Source organism: Coptis chinensis, chromosome 8, assembly GCF_015680905.1.
Source record: "Coptis chinensis isolate HL-2020 chromosome 8, ASM1568090v1, whole genome shotgun sequence".
In the NCBI taxonomy this organism is placed as follows: domain Eukaryota; kingdom Viridiplantae; phylum Streptophyta; class Magnoliopsida; order Ranunculales; family Ranunculaceae; genus Coptis; species Coptis chinensis.
In genome coordinates this window covers 77,488,455-77,507,538 of record NC_141463.1, presented here as the reverse complement: position 1 = coordinate 77,507,538, position 19,084 = coordinate 77,488,455, and the positions used below count along the sequence as shown (strand labels likewise).

Genomic DNA, 19,084 nt, shown 5'->3' with positions numbered 1-19,084 from the left:
CTGTTAGTCTGTTACGCTAGTAATGGGTAGCTTAGCTTCTGTATGTAACCTTCTTGGCTATAGGATTGGCGTAGATACTCTATATCAACAGTGTGGGCACTGTTTGGTTTCTGTAATCCTTCTTGGCTGTACTATATCCATTTGTTGGCATTGCGGCAGTGCCCTCATCTTTTTCGGCGGATGTGCTACTCAAATATTTAAAAACATGTCTGTGAATCTGTGATGTAGGTGACTGTGTGTAAAGACTGGGGGCGGGCCTTGGCCCAACGGTACGGTTGGCAACCTTGCATCCATCAAAGACTCAAAGTTGCCTGCAGGCTTCAGCATTTTAGTGCACACATTTCATCATTTTCCCGGATATGTGTTGGTGTGTCTCACACTCTCACAAATGCAACATGGAGACATTGGAGAGAGTGGATGAGCGCCTCTATGACATGGTGGATGTGGTCTAGGTGTCAAATACTCAAATCACGACATTTCAGTCAGATTTTTTCTTTTGCATCGAGAAAACTATACATGCATTAGTTTGCAATGGGACTAAAAGTGTATCATATCTTTCAACTTATGAGATCTATATTACAAAGGCTTTTGTAAAAAAACATATTTAGCCGTTGGTGAACCGACGACTACAAGATAAAGTAAAGTACAACTACAAGATCAAGTAAGTACATTTTCTTTGGATTGAGACCAATCTTCGCAAAAATTCAATTCACTTGGATATTTCTAACATTGTCATGGATGCTAGTAATTAAGTTGAGCAATTTAGATTTTCATAAATTTCAAAGTTGAGAACAACTTTTAACACGGTTAGAAATGTCCAAAAGAATCGACTAGCTGTGACGATAATCTACATGCCGGGAAATCACGTAGACAAAATAGTATCCAATAATTCATCTTGTGAGGCCGAATTCTTTGTATAATCATTTTCTACAATACCTATGTCACCATATTTGCAAAATGTCACTTGCATGCCAAATAATAGTTAGCCAAATTGATGTACAATACACAATACAGGCATTTTCCTTGTTTATTGGTCTTTTAATAGAAATATTCAAAATAAATCATTTTTAGGACCTAAAATAAAATTTGTAAAAATACCAGTTAAACCGTAGGCATCCTGATTATTTTGGACATGAAAAACAACTAGAGAAGGAACAATACTTTCTAAGAGGATTGATCTTTGGAGGTAGATGAGTCAGCTTCCATCCACTATTATTAATACCACGTACACTAATAAATTTCATTGCAAAGGCTCAAATTCTCCCAAGATTTACTCTCCTTCATAATTAAAATATTTAATGGCACATACCACACTTTCCATTTATCCCATTTTTTTGTATTTTGAAAAAAAAAAATCAATAAATGTGGCTTAATAACGAATCCACTAATCTCTCCACCTCTAGCTCTTTCACATTTTGTCTGAATGAGGCAGCTCAGACGTTACTCCAGCTGTTAATCATAGCCGTCAGATTAACTTCTTAATCCAACGGTCACTAAACCATTTAACCCATAAAAACGCTGACTATATTAAGCTTTTTCTATCTCTCTTTATCTTAAACAGTGTTTATTTTCTCTTTAGTAAAGAAGAAAAAAACAAGCAAAACCACCTCAAATCAAGCTCAAAGCGACGAAACTTGCTTAAACAAAGTTGTTGCATTTTTTTTAACTTTCTTGTTTTACTCTTTCTTCAAGCAGCTTCTTTCATGGAAGGAGTAGGAGGTGGTTTTGGGTGTGAAGTTTTAGAAAGAAACCATCATTTACTCATACCAACTCCACCATTAACGGCTATAGAAAGGTTCCTAAGAAGTCCAAAAGATACTTCTCAAAAAAAGTACCAAACAAGTTGTCAAAAGAGAGAAAAACTTGTTTCTGGAAATGAGTTTTGTGAACATCCAAGTTTAAATGGTTCTATAGGTAGTACTGAAAGTGGGCTATCTTTACCAAGTCTTCAAGATTTTAGTTTTGTTGATGGTTTGTTTGTTGATGGAAATTCTTTTCATTGTACTAACAAAGTGTGGTTTGGAGAAAAAAACACTGGAAAAGTGGGGAAAAGAGTAAAAGGTGGTGGGAATAGTAGTGCGTCTGTTTTGATAAAAGGACAATGGACTGATGCAGAAGATAGGTAATAATAATATGAAAACCAAATGCTTACATATATAAGTTTCTATATCACTTCTCTCTTTGATCTCGTTAAGTAATGTGTTATATATGTGTTTTTTGGTCTTGTGATGAAAGGTTACTGGTTAAGTTGGTGAAGCAGCATGGAGAGAGAAAATGGGCTCAGATTGCTCAAAAGTTAGAAGGAAGGGCTGGGAAGCAGTGTAGAGAAAGATGGCATAATCATCTACGGCCTGATATCAAGGTTTGTTCAAATATCTTCTCCTATTTTCTCCACTTTATATATATGTGTTTCTTCTAGTAGGATTTTAGGTTGTTCTCAGTTCTATCTGTTTCTATTGCTTTATGTGTCTCTGTCAAGTACTTTAGTACTATCTACTAGATAGTTAAGTGATAAGTTTTGACTTTTGGTTTTCACATTTGAGTTTGGGATTTTGACATTCTTTTATGAACTTTCAGACCTCCCCACAGTACACCTAGGGTTTTGAATTTTTTTGACCAATAATTAAAAGCTCAGGTTTGATAAAGAGAACTTAATCACTGAAGGTATTTTTTTGTTTTTGAGTCCTTAATTTATTATGAATCTCTAAAAGAAGAAACAATCAAATTAAGAAGTAAGAAATGGAAAAGGAAACTGCCTTACTAAATTCCTAAAGTTTCCCTGGTTAGAGTCTTCAAACATCACAATCCATGCTGATTCCATTTTGGATCACATTATTTTCTAATTTTATTGTTTTTTGTAGTAATAAACCTCTTTCCAACCTCCTCACATTTCTTGTTCCTTTTCAGTTGACTATCCATTTTCATGTGATAACAGACACCCTCATCCAATTGAGCATCAAATTAGTTAGACAGAAGGGAATCTTTCAGTTTCTTATATGGAAAAACTGTCTTGGTATATTCTATGCATGTTATGTCGTTGCATTTTGCAACTCATCTTCAGTTTTCATGTTTCATGTTTTCTTGATGAATCCAGCTGATCATTATTTTCATGCTTTGTGCGCTTCATATGTTTCATATTGTCTTGTGAATTTTTGTAGAAGGATACATGGAATGAGTATGAAGAGAGGCAGTTGGTTGATGCGCATGAGAAGCTTGGCAACAGATGGGCTGAAATTGCAAAGAGAATCCCTGGAAGAACCGAAAACGCGATAAAAAACCATTGGAATGCTACTAAAAGAAGGCAAAATTCAAGGAGAAAGAACAAAAAGGGAGTGTCTCAAGATGGAAAAAATCAGCCTACCATACTTCAAGACTACATTAGAAGCAAGACCATCCAAGACATTTCCACACCATCCACCACTTCTAATCTGGCCACAGGTTCCACTAATACCACTCTCTTCAAAGATTCATCAATCCTAACCAATTTTATGGAATCAGAATCATCCGAATCATCATTTACCAATGATTCAACATCGCTCATGGCCCATTCGAACAACGAAGAGTTACTCTTGATACAAAACTTCATCGAAAATGTTTATGATCCTCAGCCATGTGATGACACTATTATGGGGTCTAACTATGAAATTTCATACAATGGTGGGAACTTTAACAATCCTCTTCCCTTCAATTTCCTTGATTCATTCCATTACCATAATGACGACTATCTCATTGATATCGACGAAAATGACTTTTCTTCTTCCACTCAAGGCTCTGAAGTGTACTCAAATGGCTTTTCTTTTTCCACTCAAGGCTCAGAAGTGTACTCAAATGACACTCAAATACAAGAATCTGCTAGCACCACCCATCTTTACTCAGACCTTTACATCTCCAACCTATTAAATGGATTCACTTCTTCACCTTCCATGGACAACAGCCACAGCCAGTACCAAAACCAAAACTTTGACTTCTCAGCTGACGAAGATTCTTACAATAATGGCAGGAAAGAAATGGATTTGATAGAGATGGTTACTTCTTCTCAGTTCTGTCAGAGAAGTAATTAACTGATGCAGTAGCTAAGTTCTGATGCTAATGCCTTTGTGAATTGAATGACAGTAAGAATCTTCCACAAGAATAAGGTTTGGTGGCTTTGTTGTTTAGCATTTCTTTTGGTGTAGAACTGACTTGAAACTGTGAAAACTGCTGAAGTTAGTTAGGTTTAAAACTTAAAAGTAGGCGTTTCATTCTTATTTTCTTCCTAAAAATTTGTGCGTTTGGACACTTGGTTTCTATTTGCTGTTTTCTGTTGAATTGTAATCATTCTATTTCTTGTTCTTTTCATCACTTCTATCTCTTGATTTTGTCATTTTCAGCTAACGACCTCTGATCTTGCCAGAAAACTAGTAACATAACCATGCCATATTGCCATGCAAGTGCATGTTGACTAAGACCACAAGTAATAAATGTTAGTACTAGGTGTGAGGAATTAAGTGCGTTCGACTTTTTGCTAATTTGGAGTTGCATTATTCTGATATATACATCATACATCCATTAGCAAATAGTTGGTTGGGATCAGTTCAATAGACTTGGATGTTTGAAAGCGCATCCGTTGATTGATAATGTGATAACACACAAAATTTGGCTAATTGCTGATTCAGGGTACGTGGCTATCTACCAAATTTAATGTTTTTAACCCCAAAGATTTGGAAAAACTCCATTTCTACGTTAGTAGTTTTCAACACTACAGGCGAGGTTTTTGGAATTCGATCACAAAATTCCGACAAGCTTAAAACCGAACATTTGACAATTTGGTGGCCGCCCTTGAGATATATACTAACTAATTTCTCGACTTATGTTTGACAAGAAATGATTTGTATGAGGGAGAACATATTAAGCATTTTAAGAAAAAAAAAATCATCTATATAACTCTTGCTAATAACCTTATATATTTATATTTACTATATAAATATATTCATCTATATAACCTTATATATTTATATTTACTAATGAACATAAATTTCGTTTGAACATTTCCAAATTGGTTAATGAATTCAGCTGTATATATATGCCACATGCGTGATGTCAATTTTCAAGAGAAGATTCTTATGAGCAAATTAAGTTAATATGACAACATCAATATCCACGTACACAAAAAATTTACTCCTTATGAAAGGTTGTCTTTGAATACTATAAAGGGCGTCTTTGAATATTATAAATCATCTACAGCTGGGGGTCTCACTAGCCCATCCAAAATCATTTTGAGTTTGCAAGGGTAAGAGATAATTGTTTGTTAAAGAAGTAAGGAGAGATGGAAGGGAAGAGTTTAAGAGCACTCCTTGTGATGTTTATAGTAATGATAGGTATGGGTGCAGGGCAAACTTATGCGGCTTCCACGAACTCCTTCGCGGCTTGCTATGGCGAGTGTTTCTTACGCAGGAGATCTGTTCTGAAGTGTTTGGTAAGGTGCATTTCTTCTCATCATCCTACGTCAGACATTCATTACTACTGCAACTTGGGTTGTGCATCTTCCAAGTGCACAAGTATCAGCACTCTACAAAACCCTCGTAAGAGATTATAAGCCATCGTCAATTTTTATTTCATATGAATTACTTGCATACAACTCACAATATGGTAATGAAATGTGGTTATATATTGTTGGATGCAGGTGAGGACGCGGTTAAAGATTGTGTCAACTCCTGCTCTGATATCTGCAAAAAGCATCAGTAATCAGTGTCTACTATATATATAGAAATAATGTGTCTTCAAATGAAGCTTAGGCCGGTAGAGTACTTTTTTTTTCACCGCTTTGTTTTCAATACCCTCCCCTGAGACATGGGTTTATTATTAGCACTTTATTAGCTTATTCTCTCCACAAATTTATGTGCGGTTACCCTCTCTGAATCCGGACTCTTTTCCTAATGTTATCATGCAAACCTACTTTATGGAATATCTAGAACGTGTACGTTCTTGAGATATCGTCTGATGGTATTCGATGAAATTTCATAATAATTCCCTACATTCTATTGTTTTAGCTTTGAACAATAGATCGATCAAATACGGGTACTGGTTTTCTTTTGGTTGATCTGGTCGGGAAATAGTTTTAGTACTTGCACACCGGTAGGCCAATTCACATTTTACTGTTTGAGGCACTTTAATTTTTGGGTTTTTTTTTTAACATGTACCTCCATTTGAAAAAAGAATTAGACTTGCCACTCATACTAACTTGCCGTCTCAGTCAATACATCTTGACCGTCATGAAATGTCTTGATAGTCAAGGCAATGAAATGTCTTGAATGCTCTTGTCGTTGTAAACTACCAAAATAACTCTTGACTTCCCAATTCAAAACTGATTTTCATATTTTAGAAAGAAAGAGACACGTGTCGATATCTCATCGTCGACATCTGGTCCTATCTAATCTAATGGTCACAAACACTTAATACATTGGACACTTGTCGACAAGAGGGGTATTGATAGCAAAAAAAGACAATTAGAAAATAAATCTTAAATTAGAAATTAGACATGCCCTCCCACTGTTATACGTGTTATTACCCCCGCAAAAAAAATTGCTATTACAATTGAATCATCTCCATTAATGTCTCCCAAGCTTAAGAAACACTAATACACATTCTTATTAGTCATTATGCATGTTTATTACTTGCAACCTTTCAAAATCTTAAACACCCACCATCATTTTACCCATATTAAAGTGTTACTTTTAATGATTTAAAACGAAATTGGTGTTTAATTAGTTGGGGAAGATGAACTCAAGGTTTAGGGCTTAATTATCAATGAGTTGGAGTGATGTGGGCCATTGGATGCTAGTAATTAGATATTGACACATGTCATGTACATTTTCTAGTTTAAATTGGGTATTGCAAAACTAATATGTCATTTTGGTAATTTTTCAACAAAAAGGGTATTCAAGACATTTCAATTGCCTTGACCAAGAGATAACGGTCAAAATGTGTTGACTGAGACAACAGGTGAGTCTTTCGGGAGGCAAGTCTAATTCTTTTTTCAAATGGGTGTGCGGATAAAAAACACTTAATTTTTTAGCTAGGTTCATGTGTTATGGATAACAGAAGCCTGTTGAAGCATATCCAAGTACCTAGTATTTGATTATTGGAATTATTTAGTTTTAGGTCCTCCCAATTGCGTTGAGTCCAAACATTTACGTTTATTAGTTTTAGGTCCTCCTTTACCGTTAAGCTTGACAACATTGACCGTGTGTGGAGGTGTGGATGGTGTCCTGAACTTGTAGATTACCGTAAGTACCCTTGCATAAATAACTCAATTATTAGGACCTAAAACTAAATAACCCAAAATTGTAAGTAACTGAGTTGACTTATTGAGTCAACTCATTATCTTTCCCATTCGAAGAAATTGAAAAACCCATAAACAACACCATTAGTGAGGTCCCCCACCATGGCAAATTCTTATTTGTTGAGCAACTAGCTAATGCCCGTGTCTTCGACACGGATTTCATAAAGTTATTGTGTCATTTTATTATAATTTGCATTAACACTTAAAATAACATGCCTAAATCAATTAAAGTTATATAGCAAGAACAACATAAATGGTGTTGCAGCAAAGCTACATCCCCATACCCCATAACTACTACTTGAGCACTACACAGAAGAGAGGCAATGAAAATCATAGAAAGATCACTAATAGCAATGCCTATCAGGCTTGTTACCCACAAAAAAGACAGATCTTGAAATTCACTTCGGCACGGATTGTACTTGAAATATCTTTATATAATTTACATCTATGTTTTAAAAAAGAGAGGAAAGGATAGCACTTAAATGGTTTTGAAGCATTAGATAAGTTCATCCAACAAATTAAAATATACAATAGATAAGGAAGTCAATCCTCGATTGTTTTTGCTTTACGTGGTCTTTATGTGGTCTTTATGTAGAAATTCAAAAGGTATGTTTCCCAAAGTTTTTTCTGTAACCGCAATAGTAAGATAAATATTCTAAGCCAAAACCTAAGTATCGCAATTACACTTCAATATATATATATATACATCCCTTTTCCTTTTGTTGCTGGGTATACTATAATTATATTAATATCAAAAGGACGTACAAAATTGTTAGGGAGGGTGGTAACAACAATCTACTCTACTCCCTGAATTATCTACAGTCCAAGGAGTCATTCTGGAGAACTATGTCGTTGTTGCATTTGCCGATACCCTGGCTTCTGCATACTGAAGTCAACATAACTTTTGCATAGTTCTTGCTGCCTTAAGCCATATGAATTCCTGCAAGGGCGCAAGGCAGTTTTCCCTTGCATTGTTTGTCTCTTAAAACTGGCCTCACACCAACCTAGCGCACTCTTCCATCTCAACTAAATTTAGTTGTTCTTCCTTGAAGGTGTATCCATCTGCATTCTCTAGCTAGAGTAAATTGCCAAGGATAACAACAAAATGTGGGAAAATCACTTCAATCAGTTCTCACTTTTGAACTCAAGATTTTATTCCAAAAGAACATGGAGCAGGTGTGAAAATAAACTGCAAAGCAAAATCTCTAAAAAAGAAGAAGTTGCAATTGCAAGTAAGAATAAGGATTGTGTGGGCAACTACCATCCTCTTTCTAGCACTTGATTCCACAGTTTATTCCCCTTTCAAGAAACAAACAGATTTTTCAGGAATTTTATTTAAAAGTTCTCTTCCATGTCTTGCTTTTAACCATTAAATAACCATTTTTGTTTTGCCACTAAACCTACTTGCCTTTTGTTTAAGTTAAAAGTGCATACACAGTTATAAAGTTAAATCAAGTATCCTCCAACATAACCAATATAGTAAAGAGGAAGTGAATGTAAGGATACCACACACTTTCAATTGTTATGATCCTAGAAGAGGGTGGAAATATAAAAGAAAACCAATTCATAAAGCATTGCTCAGTACTAATTCCCTATCCTATATTCATAAAATAAAGCATTTCCACCAAACCCAAACTCACCTAAAGTAGACTTGTCAGAACCAATTATTTCACATTCCAACAATGTTTCCTCTTCTCATCTCCCTCTAAGCATTTTGTTTGACAAAATCTACAAATCTAACTACAAAATAACCAACGTCAAACTGTTGTTTACAATGTCCTAGCAGAAGGAACTTAAAAGCTATAAAACGTGCACTAACAGAAATATTACAATTGTTAGTTAGGCATAGTTTAATACGATTTTTAATTTTTGAAAAACAAATACTATAAATCATTTCCATTACCTTAGTATCTAGCAATCAAAAGTCCTTGCTAATGATCTCATTCTTTTTCTTCAAGTTAATTGCTTCCACATTATCCTTGTAATACGAACCCTTACTTTCTAGTGGTCTTTTCCTGAGCAAAGTTTAGAAGGGTCTTGGTAATCATACATTGCCATTTCAAATTGTACCTATAAGATATTAAAAAATATTGATAAAAAGACTTAATAAAAGAAGGTGTTGCTGTTGATTAAATTATGCAAATGCTAAGCATAAATGGCTGACACAGGAGCAGCTAAGTTTTTCTATATTTAGTATGCTTCATGTGAGTTACATGACATATGAAAACCTAAGACCTGCGGAACGATTCCATGTTCTCCAAGAACGGCATGGAGGTCTACTCATACATTTGGTTGCACTGAGTTAGATCTTCTAATTTCAGTTGAGGCACTCAATCTCCAAACACTTGAATGATAGTCCATCTATCCCACAAAATGTACGTGTTGGGCAATCTGAATAAGCATTGTGCATTTATTTAGAGTGCCAATACAAAATTTCCATAATCCATGGTAGAACTCAAAGTGTAGCAGTAGCCAGTAGGCACACTCAGTTTCATGAAAGAAACACAATTAAGCATATATGAAACATACATTTTTAAGCTAAAAGTACTATGTCCATAAGTAAGCAACCAAGATTTAATAGAAAAAATGACCCTATAAAAGAAAACAAAGAAGAAATTGTAAAAATTGCATCAAACTAACAGATAAGAAAATGCCATAATATACCTGAATTATTTACTTGAAAAGAGCACTAATCGAAAAGGAAGGGTATCATGAAGGTTGTGTCAATTAGGCAAGTTATTGCCATATATATAAAAGTATGCATAAGTCGGTCACTGTGGAAACCATTAGGTGTGGCGAAGATGAATTCCATGCTATTTATAATCTATGAGTAGCGATGAAACATAATGGACGGAGCAACTAAACATCTATTATTACCTTACTGCAGACACCAAAACCCTTTGGTTTAAAGAGGTGGATATGCTCTTTTCTTAGATAAATTATGTTCTTAACTAAAAGATAGCATTGCATATAAAGCACTCAGATATCTAACCGTAGAATTGGTTTGCTGAAAATCAAAAAATAAAGTTCAGACACGCTCTTATTATCAACATTTGTTCAGATTTCTGATACCTATCTAGGGGTAGTAGGCTATGGACATAAAAAACTTAGATATTTAGCAATGATATTAATAGCATGATACTTGATTTTGAAGACTAAAGTTCAGCCATTCTACCCATCTGTTGATCTTAGTAAAAGGACATGCGTTAATGATTTCAAGAGCATTAAGCGCCTTACATGATACCAAAACAAATGGAAAAGTTTACACATCAGATGAAGTTGCACATCCAATTGAATCTCAGTTGGTCAAGAAAAACAAAAAGAAAGAGAAAAGTTTACACATCACCTGAAATGAAAATTTTCATTTGATAAGTGTTCTCTAAACAAAGACAAAGAAATTGTTAAAATAGAAACTGAATGAGAGGAGGGAAAAAGTACGTAAATATTGCTTTTCTATTTGTAGTTTGATATCTTCCAAACTATATAATTAAGAATGACAAATATTGTAACGCATGACATGGTCAGGAGGCAATATGATTAAAATGAAAGATAAGATGATACACTGACCTGCTTTTATAGTCGATAATATCCTGGGTATCTAAATCTATGTAGACCTACAACATAGTATTTAGACATGATATATGCATTATTTTGCTTAGTGGAGTAAAAAATAACATACCAATAATATAAAGGTGAAGTAAATATATACCTTGGCTAATCCGCATAACTTGTATGGCGTACAACACATCTCATTTTCATCTTATTGACTTTTGATTTTTGGGTAGGGTGTCCACTTGTGCTGTGGTAAGCCTACCTTGAATTTAAAGAGTAGTTTCAGGACCAAAACTTAGTAAATTTGAATAATAGCGAACTGTGGCTGGACATTATATAATAGCCAAGTTCATCAAGTGACTTGATTCCCTCAATCATGGCTGAAAAATGAGTTGAATGGTGAAAATAATTAATGAAGGATGTCTACGAAGGTTGATGCCATTAACTATTAACCATGATCAAGACTTCATAACTTCCCAATGTAAACAATAACAAAGACCGTATCATGAGTTCCTGACTCGACCTTTTCCTATCTATTATTGCTATCTTCAAAAGAACAAAAAAGAAAAAGCAAATAAAACACACTATGTTGGATTTAAGGGCAAACATGAGCTGCCATTATCCATATGGAACAGTTATTTAGAATTTAATAGTGTAACCAATGGCTTTGCCGATCAAATTTATCTCAAGGACCACAAAAGAAAAAATAGCATGAATGTAACAAATTGAGACAATTTAGAGATTAAATGCTAACTTCAATGGTTTGACCTAAATTCAAACCCCACATTCTATCCTAAAACAGATATAAAAAACAACTAAAAATTATAGAAAGAAGATGAGAAGGAAAAAAAAATTGTATTACCTGATGCGGAATTACAGAGGCAATACTTAATTAGTCATTATATCAATAACTTTTTTACGCATACTAATTTGGATCCTTAGAATATATATATATATATATATATATATATATATATATATATATATATATATATATATATATATATATATATACACACACACGTCACCTTTAATGGATTTCAATATATCAAATGCTAATTGATACCCAATATTTCAGATATATTCAATATAAATAGGTGAATTAATTATTATATATGTTATCATTTTTGTATATAAATCTGTTTTTTCATGCTTTTGATTGCACTTACTATAAATCTAAAGATGAAAAGAATACAACATCAATTAATTGATCACCATATTCAGATTTGATTTTCGAATTTTACTATTGTTATTTCCATGTATGAGGTCTAGCTAGAGTAATGGTCTCTAATCAAATATTCTGTTCTGAATGCATTTAGTTCATCATGAATAAAACCAATTGTTCTTTGTAAGTACCAAAAGGACAAAAGGTTCAAGTATAATCAATAACCAAACCGGGTCACCTGAAGTTGACCAGCGTGTCCCATGCAACCCTACGTTGGGAGGGCATGAACCTAATGAAAAGTCCAGCAGCTCACTTTCCTACAGAAAAAGTACTTCGCTCAATACACTTGTACTGTAGTATTAGTCTGGATCACAAATTGGTAATAGTAACAACACAACATAAATATGATGGACTTACAATTAATCTTGGCTTTCGATGTTTTATGCGTTTCTGCACCAGCAAGGTCAGTCAATCAGACTAAATAAGCATTATTTAAGAAACAACCATAGTGATTCCAATTTCTCTTTTTAGTTTCTTCCCTACAACAGGAAAAAGTCTTGCATATCCAAATTCTAAAGCACAAAAACAGATAGCTTCTGAGCAAATGTTCGACACAATTGAATGCTTCATTAATCTGTTATTTGAAGTAATAAGTATTAAGAACCAGCTTGGTCCATTGATATAAAATATCAATATTACAATGCCAATGCTCCATCCACGTGCTACTCAAGGTCTTGCACCTTGAGAAATTCACACTCCTTTCAAAATGAGATCCTAAGTGGTTCTGTTAGCCCTCTAGAGTACACTAATTGCTAGAAGAATATGAGTAAAATATCGCTATATACTAGTATATAGCGTGCCTAGATTGTCTGCTATAATCATGTTATAATCATGTTGATATTAATATAATTTCTCAAAATTACATATAAACTCATAACCCTTTAAATATTAGTAAAATAGTATATAACGTGCAACAGGGAAATCAAGATACGTGATGTGTTCGACATATTTCTCTCTCTCACGCTTTGGATAATCTACATGATGAGAAAACAGCAATACGCGGATTATCTGTACCATGCATCCTAGAAGAATGGCCATTCTTTGTACATTGCTTGCAAATCTTCGGTATATCCCTGCTCGCATGCACCCTTTAGGCCAGCACCAACACCAAGCCAAGCAGGGAGAACAAATCTTGTCTGTGTCCATGCAAATACCCATGGTATTGCACGAAGATGTCCGATTCCTGTTGAATTCTTGCTTCGTGCTGGTCTGCTTCCTATGTTGAGGAAACCAAGCTCAGCTTGTGGCGTAACCTAGTTAAAGTAGGCAAGAAAGTCTGGGTTGTCATATACAATACTCCGATAATTGTTGCAACTGAATTTGGAAATTTCTTCCATAAGGTTACACCAATTTTCTTCTCTAGGGAGGATTGGAGGCTATAACCGAGTCAGACAAAAAGATATGTTTAAACAAAGGTTACAGAATTTCTAATTGAACGTGTTCTAATGAAGAGTGTAATGTTCAGTGGAAAAACCATTTGACGATTACTATAGACTTTTATATATAGATTCAAGAGGATGAAATGACCATGAACAGAAGCGATTTTGAAAAAGGTAAGACCTGTGCTATTACTGAACGTTAGCTAGCAAAAGAATTATCTAGTAGTATCCAAGTTTTGCAACTGCATGATGGACCTACCATTCTGAACCGGTGGTTGGGACTGAATGGCAAGATACGATGGGTCCACCACCACGCCCAATACTTCCTCCCGTCCATGGAATAGTGTTACTTTGATGCCATACTCATTGCAGGTAGCCACCCTGGCGTCCTCTTGGCTTTTATACGGTTCCCATTTTGCGGTGAAGCGGTCAACATCTTTTCCGAATCTGAGTACCCAACCATTACCTGTCCACAATAACCCAAATTGGAGTTACGAAGTTTCATATGGCCTAGACAAAATTATCCCATTTATTTATGATGCATTACCTCTTGTTGTCCATTGTGGTTTTTTATGATGTGCTCCCGATAACAATCAATTGCTAACAAACTTCGATCACTGAACCAGCTCCTCTCAAGTCCTCGACGGTTTCAAATAGAGGGACCACTCTCAACCTATAAGCAACCAAAGGGGTCGTGGTACCGGATAGAGCTGGTTGGTCTCCTTTCTGAATAGAGCTACTTGCCCTGCCGAGCCAAAAGCGACTCCATGGCTCTGGGCTGAATAGAAGATTTGAGACCTTGGCTGGAACTCGATGTTCTTGTAGCTAGAAAAGGCAACGAAGTTGATCCAGAGATGTGATCTTCTCTCGCGGAGGAAGCACTCAATTCCAGAGGCCTTGCCTAAGAAGCTAACTTTGCATGCGATACCTGAGCATCGGGCTTGTTGGCATCCGTCGTCAGATTCCAACTGCCCATCATCACCCAGAAAGTTCAAATCTGTTGTAGGTTGAGGGCGTATGACCTTGTGATGTGTTGCTTGAAAGTCAGTGTTAGGGGGTGGAATTATACATTCCTGAATTTTCTGCTGAGCAACCTTGTTAGCTGTCGGACCCAGACCTTCCACAAACCTGCAGCAGGCTCTCCTTGTATCCATAGCCGCCCATCCTTCCTTTGTCAATCTGTAGAGTCTCAAGAATGTAATCACCATAAACTTTTAGGAACTAAATTTTTTTCACAGTGATAAAGAAGACTTACGCGCACAATAGATTTGGAGCAAGTGGCTTCCTTTGAAATTAATGACTCGGTTTCATTTAGGAAAGATTTAAAAGGCACAGAACTTGAACGCTGTTGTCCTTCTCTAGTTCTTGGAAAAAGTAAAGGAAAAGAATAGAGAATAGAAAATCCCATGGTCAAATTTATATAACAAATCTAACGGCATTTTAGTATATTACATTGATTACATAAAAACAAAAAAGGTATTTTTACATTTGATATAATATCAGTTGGATGGTTCAACTTGCATCCTACATACTAATTATTATGCATACTTTTTCTCTAGGAGTCTACTAAGGGCAGATGCTGATAGTCATAGAGTGACACAAAAAAAAGTACGTTGTGCCAAAATTTTAGCAGCAAGTCTTCTATATGGAATTCGTAGTCGCACAATCTCAAGTAATATAATCAAGTAGTCGAATAAAAATCAGAAAATCTAGCCAATTCGTTTTCAAAGTACTTTATTTGTTTTTTTCTTCTGCTAACCTTATTAACATTGTGCCAAACACCAAATAGTTGAACTGAATCAATGAATGCAATGGACACAGAAGCAATGGAGTTCTTATCGAATACTGGAGAATCATACCTTCGCTTTTGTTGATTGGTAATTTGAAAGAATATATATTATCTGTTTTGCACCACTTGAATTGTGAAAAGATTAGAAAAATTGAGAAATCCCTAGTTTAAATATGATAAAAGACAATTTGAGGAAGAAGAAGAAGAAACTTAAGAAGCGTTAATACCTGTGAAATTAGACCAACCCTTGAAGCTAGAGAGAAACATGAGAAGTTTGAGAGTCGCGTCGGAGGAGAGTTTAGAGAGCATGAGAGATGAGAGGGAGACTGCACTTGGGTTGAGAGCGGTGGGAACATAATGGGTTTAGAGAGGGTTGAGTTTAGATTATCTCAGGAGGAGATGAAGAGCTTTCTCTTTGTTCGGTTTCTCTTTGCCCGAAAGTGAAAACCAAAGGGTTTGCATTCCGAAGGGTTTTAACAATTAATACTTTTAACTAGTATACTGCTAAGCAGTGGGGGTGAGCGGAGTGGGAGAGGAAGATGGAAGAGTGAGAGAGACAATGAGAAAAAACAGAAGGGAAGAGATGAGGACAGACAGAAACCAACCAAGTTGGTTTTTGTCCCCATAACCCCCCCTTTCTCCCAAAATGTTCGCTCCGCTCACGGATTATTCCTAATCCACGTGGCAGAATGGCAACCCTCGATTTATACTTGCTGAAATCAAATCCCAGCCGCGAGTCAGAAAAGCGAGCTGTTTTGTTAAGTTGATGTAAACCGGCCACCTTTTTATAACTCCACTAGTCCATGTAGCTAGCTAGCTAGTATTGTTCATGGCGGCTCATTCTAGCCCTATGTCTCTTGATGATAATGCTTTGAGCAATGTTGTCCAACACGGCTGCCAAAACACCATAATCAGTGATTAAAAGTATGAAATCAACCTTAGATCGAAACCTGGCCACAATTGTAATTAATCATATCTAAATAAAAATTATAGGTGATTTAAGCATTTTTTATTAAGTTCTTAAAGTAATTGTAGCTAACTGTAGGGGATGGGATGCTCAGTGACTATTTCACAGCAGCCATTAGATTAGAAAGCTAGGACTGTGGCATATGTCAAGTTAAATTGAATTCAAGTTTTTCAGTGTATGTGTTAACGTGCAAAAAGTGTGAGGGGTATTTACGGCAATCCACAAGTTCAGGACACTGTCACACCTCTACACACGGTCAATAACGGTCAACGTAGTCAAATAACGGTAGGGGGACATAAAACCAGGGCCCAAAATATCGCCGAGATATCCGATATCTCGCCGAGATATCTCGGTAAATTGGTACACCGATATCGATTTTTCCGAGATATATCCACCGAATATTGAACTCCTTTTTTCGAGAGATATATCGAATTTCCGATATGAAAGTTTATATCGCCCGAGATAATCGATATTTAGAGATAACCAATATATATCGGTTGACTTTTTGACCAATTGTTAATAATTTAATATTGAAATTTCGAAATATCCTATATATCCAGAGATATATCGTGAGAGATCCGAGATATATCGGTGAGATATCCGATATTTTAGAAACTTTGGAATTTCACCAAAAGAACCGAGATATCCGATATATCCGATATATCTCGGTTTTTGGGTACACCGATATATTAACCGATATCGAAATTTTGGGCCTTGCATAAAACTAATAAACAAAAAAGTCTAGACTCAACACAAATACCCCATCATTAGTAGGACCTAGAGCTATATACCCAATTTTTTTTGGTTTTCATAATTGTGACGAGCAACTTTCAAAAGAAGAAGTAAATAAATGGTTCGGAACTTCGGATTCATTAGCTTTAAAACTTTTGTTGATCAAATGGATTTAGTGCAGAACTCTCATGCACAATATTTCTTTGTCCAGTGGACTTAGTGGCATTGGGCGGTACTCTCCTGGCCCCTGGCATAGACAAAGTCATGGATTTCAATGTTATCTTTTATATATATATATATATATATATATATATATATATATATATATATATATTATAGCTCTATCCTCTTCAATTGAGGAAACATTTATAGAGTGTCTACGTAATAGGAGATAAAATAGAAAACAAATATTTATATTTATCCTTAGATATATATTATAACTATACCCTCACAAAGACTCCAGTTTTTATTTTAAACTTTATTACTAAATATAAAAGCAGGTGTTTCTAAACTCAATTACTAAATATAAAAACAAGAAATTAGGCCTAACACCCAATTTTAGAGAAAATAAAGTCTAGAGGACACGATTTTTTGTGAGTAACTCACAAGGACAAATTCTACCAATTAGTAACTCACGAACCCACGATTTCAAATTTTGTAACCCTCAAAGACAAAATAAGTTGGCCCGACCATTTTACTTTTTTTAAATGTCAATTATATCCTTTCGTGAAAATAACCCTCAAGGACAAATGACCCTGATTTAAAATAAATATTTTCCAATTTTACCCTTTCTGTCATTTTACTATGAACAATGAGTGTTCATACCTTCTGCTGGTGTATGAACAATGATTGTTCATATCCAAATAGGTGAATGTACCTTATACAATATATTGATGTATGAAGATTGAATGTTCATACCAAAAAGACTATGAACATTCAATGTTCATACCCAATCAATGTTCATACCCAAAGACTATGAACATTGAATGTTCATACCCAAAAGGACCAAGGACTATGAACATCGAATGTTCATACCCAAATGATTATGAACATTGAATGTTCATATCCAAGGACTATGAACATCGAATGTTCATACCCAATCAATATTCATACCCAAGGACTGTGAACATTGAATGTTCATACTCAAAGGACTATAAACATTGAATGTTCATACCCAATCAATATTCATACCCAAAGACTGTGAACATTGAATGTTCATACCCAAAGACTGTGAACATTGAATGTTCATACCCAAAGGACTATGAATATTGAATGTTTACTATGAACATTGAATGTTCATACCCAAGGACTATGAACATCGAATGTTCATACCCGAAGGACTATAAACATTGAATATTCATACCCAATCAATGTTCATACTAAATACACCAGGTCGTTAATTATTTCGCGTCAAGGGTATACTTGACATTTCATCTACCCGATCCGTTTTTTATTTCGCGTCAAGGATATACTTGAACTTTCATCTACCCGATCTTTGAGAGTTACAAAAATAAAAATGTGTCCTTGAGAGTTACTTTTTCGGCATTTTTGTCATTGAGAGTCACTCCCTGATATAAAAAAATAGGATATAAATAAAGAAACAATCCCATCTAAAGTTTCACATACCCTCTAACTTTTTCTAAACACTACAACTGTTACAACCCTTTTTCTACTACAAGCACTAACCCCTAGTTCACAGACACTTGAACAGTTCCAATCTCTCTCTTAGCACTATTTTCTCTCTTCAGACACTATTCTCTCTCTTTTCTGATGGCTGCCTCTCTCCTTCTCTTCCCTTCACTTTCTCTTTATATCATTTCCTTTCTTCATCCGGGCCCTCCACTTGTCCATCCATCTCGCGGTCTCCTTCTCTACGCGTGTAGGGTTTCCATACTGCGACCACGTGACTTAGCCCCGATCCAGTGCGCCGCGGCATGCTACCTTTCGTTAACTCGGACGCATCCTTTCTTGGATCCTTTGGGCCCCCAATACTACCACTACAAATGCCCCCTCTCGAGTCCGCGACCATTTGGTGATCGGGGAGTCGAGAGTCCCCGATGTCACGCGTTTCCTCCGCGGTTCCCCAGATTCTTTTTCCTCGCTGGACTCACGAGTCCCA

The 19,084-nt window shown here is 35.5% G+C and overlaps 1 protein-coding gene and 1 pseudogene across 1 annotated transcript; one reads left to right on the top strand and one right to left on the bottom strand.

Moving 5' to 3' along the window:
- The first annotated feature begins 22 nt into the window (after nucleotides 1-22).
- Nucleotides 23-4,172, top strand: LOC147483181 (transcription factor MYB64-like). Its single transcript, XM_086579507.1, has 4 exons — nucleotides 23-128; nucleotides 1,915-2,122; nucleotides 2,236-2,362; nucleotides 3,159-4,172. Exons 1-4 carry the CDS (start codon nucleotides 23-25, stop codon nucleotides 4,059-4,061), a joined length of 1,344 nt encoding a protein of 447 aa, XP_086435633.1. The 3' UTR covers nucleotides 4,062-4,172.
- An 8,948-nt stretch (nucleotides 4,173-13,120) lies between these two features.
- LOC147483180 (phosphoenolpyruvate carboxylase 4-like) lies at nucleotides 13,121-14,246 on the bottom strand (annotated as a pseudogene).
- Nucleotides 14,247-19,084: the final 4,838 nt, after the last annotated feature.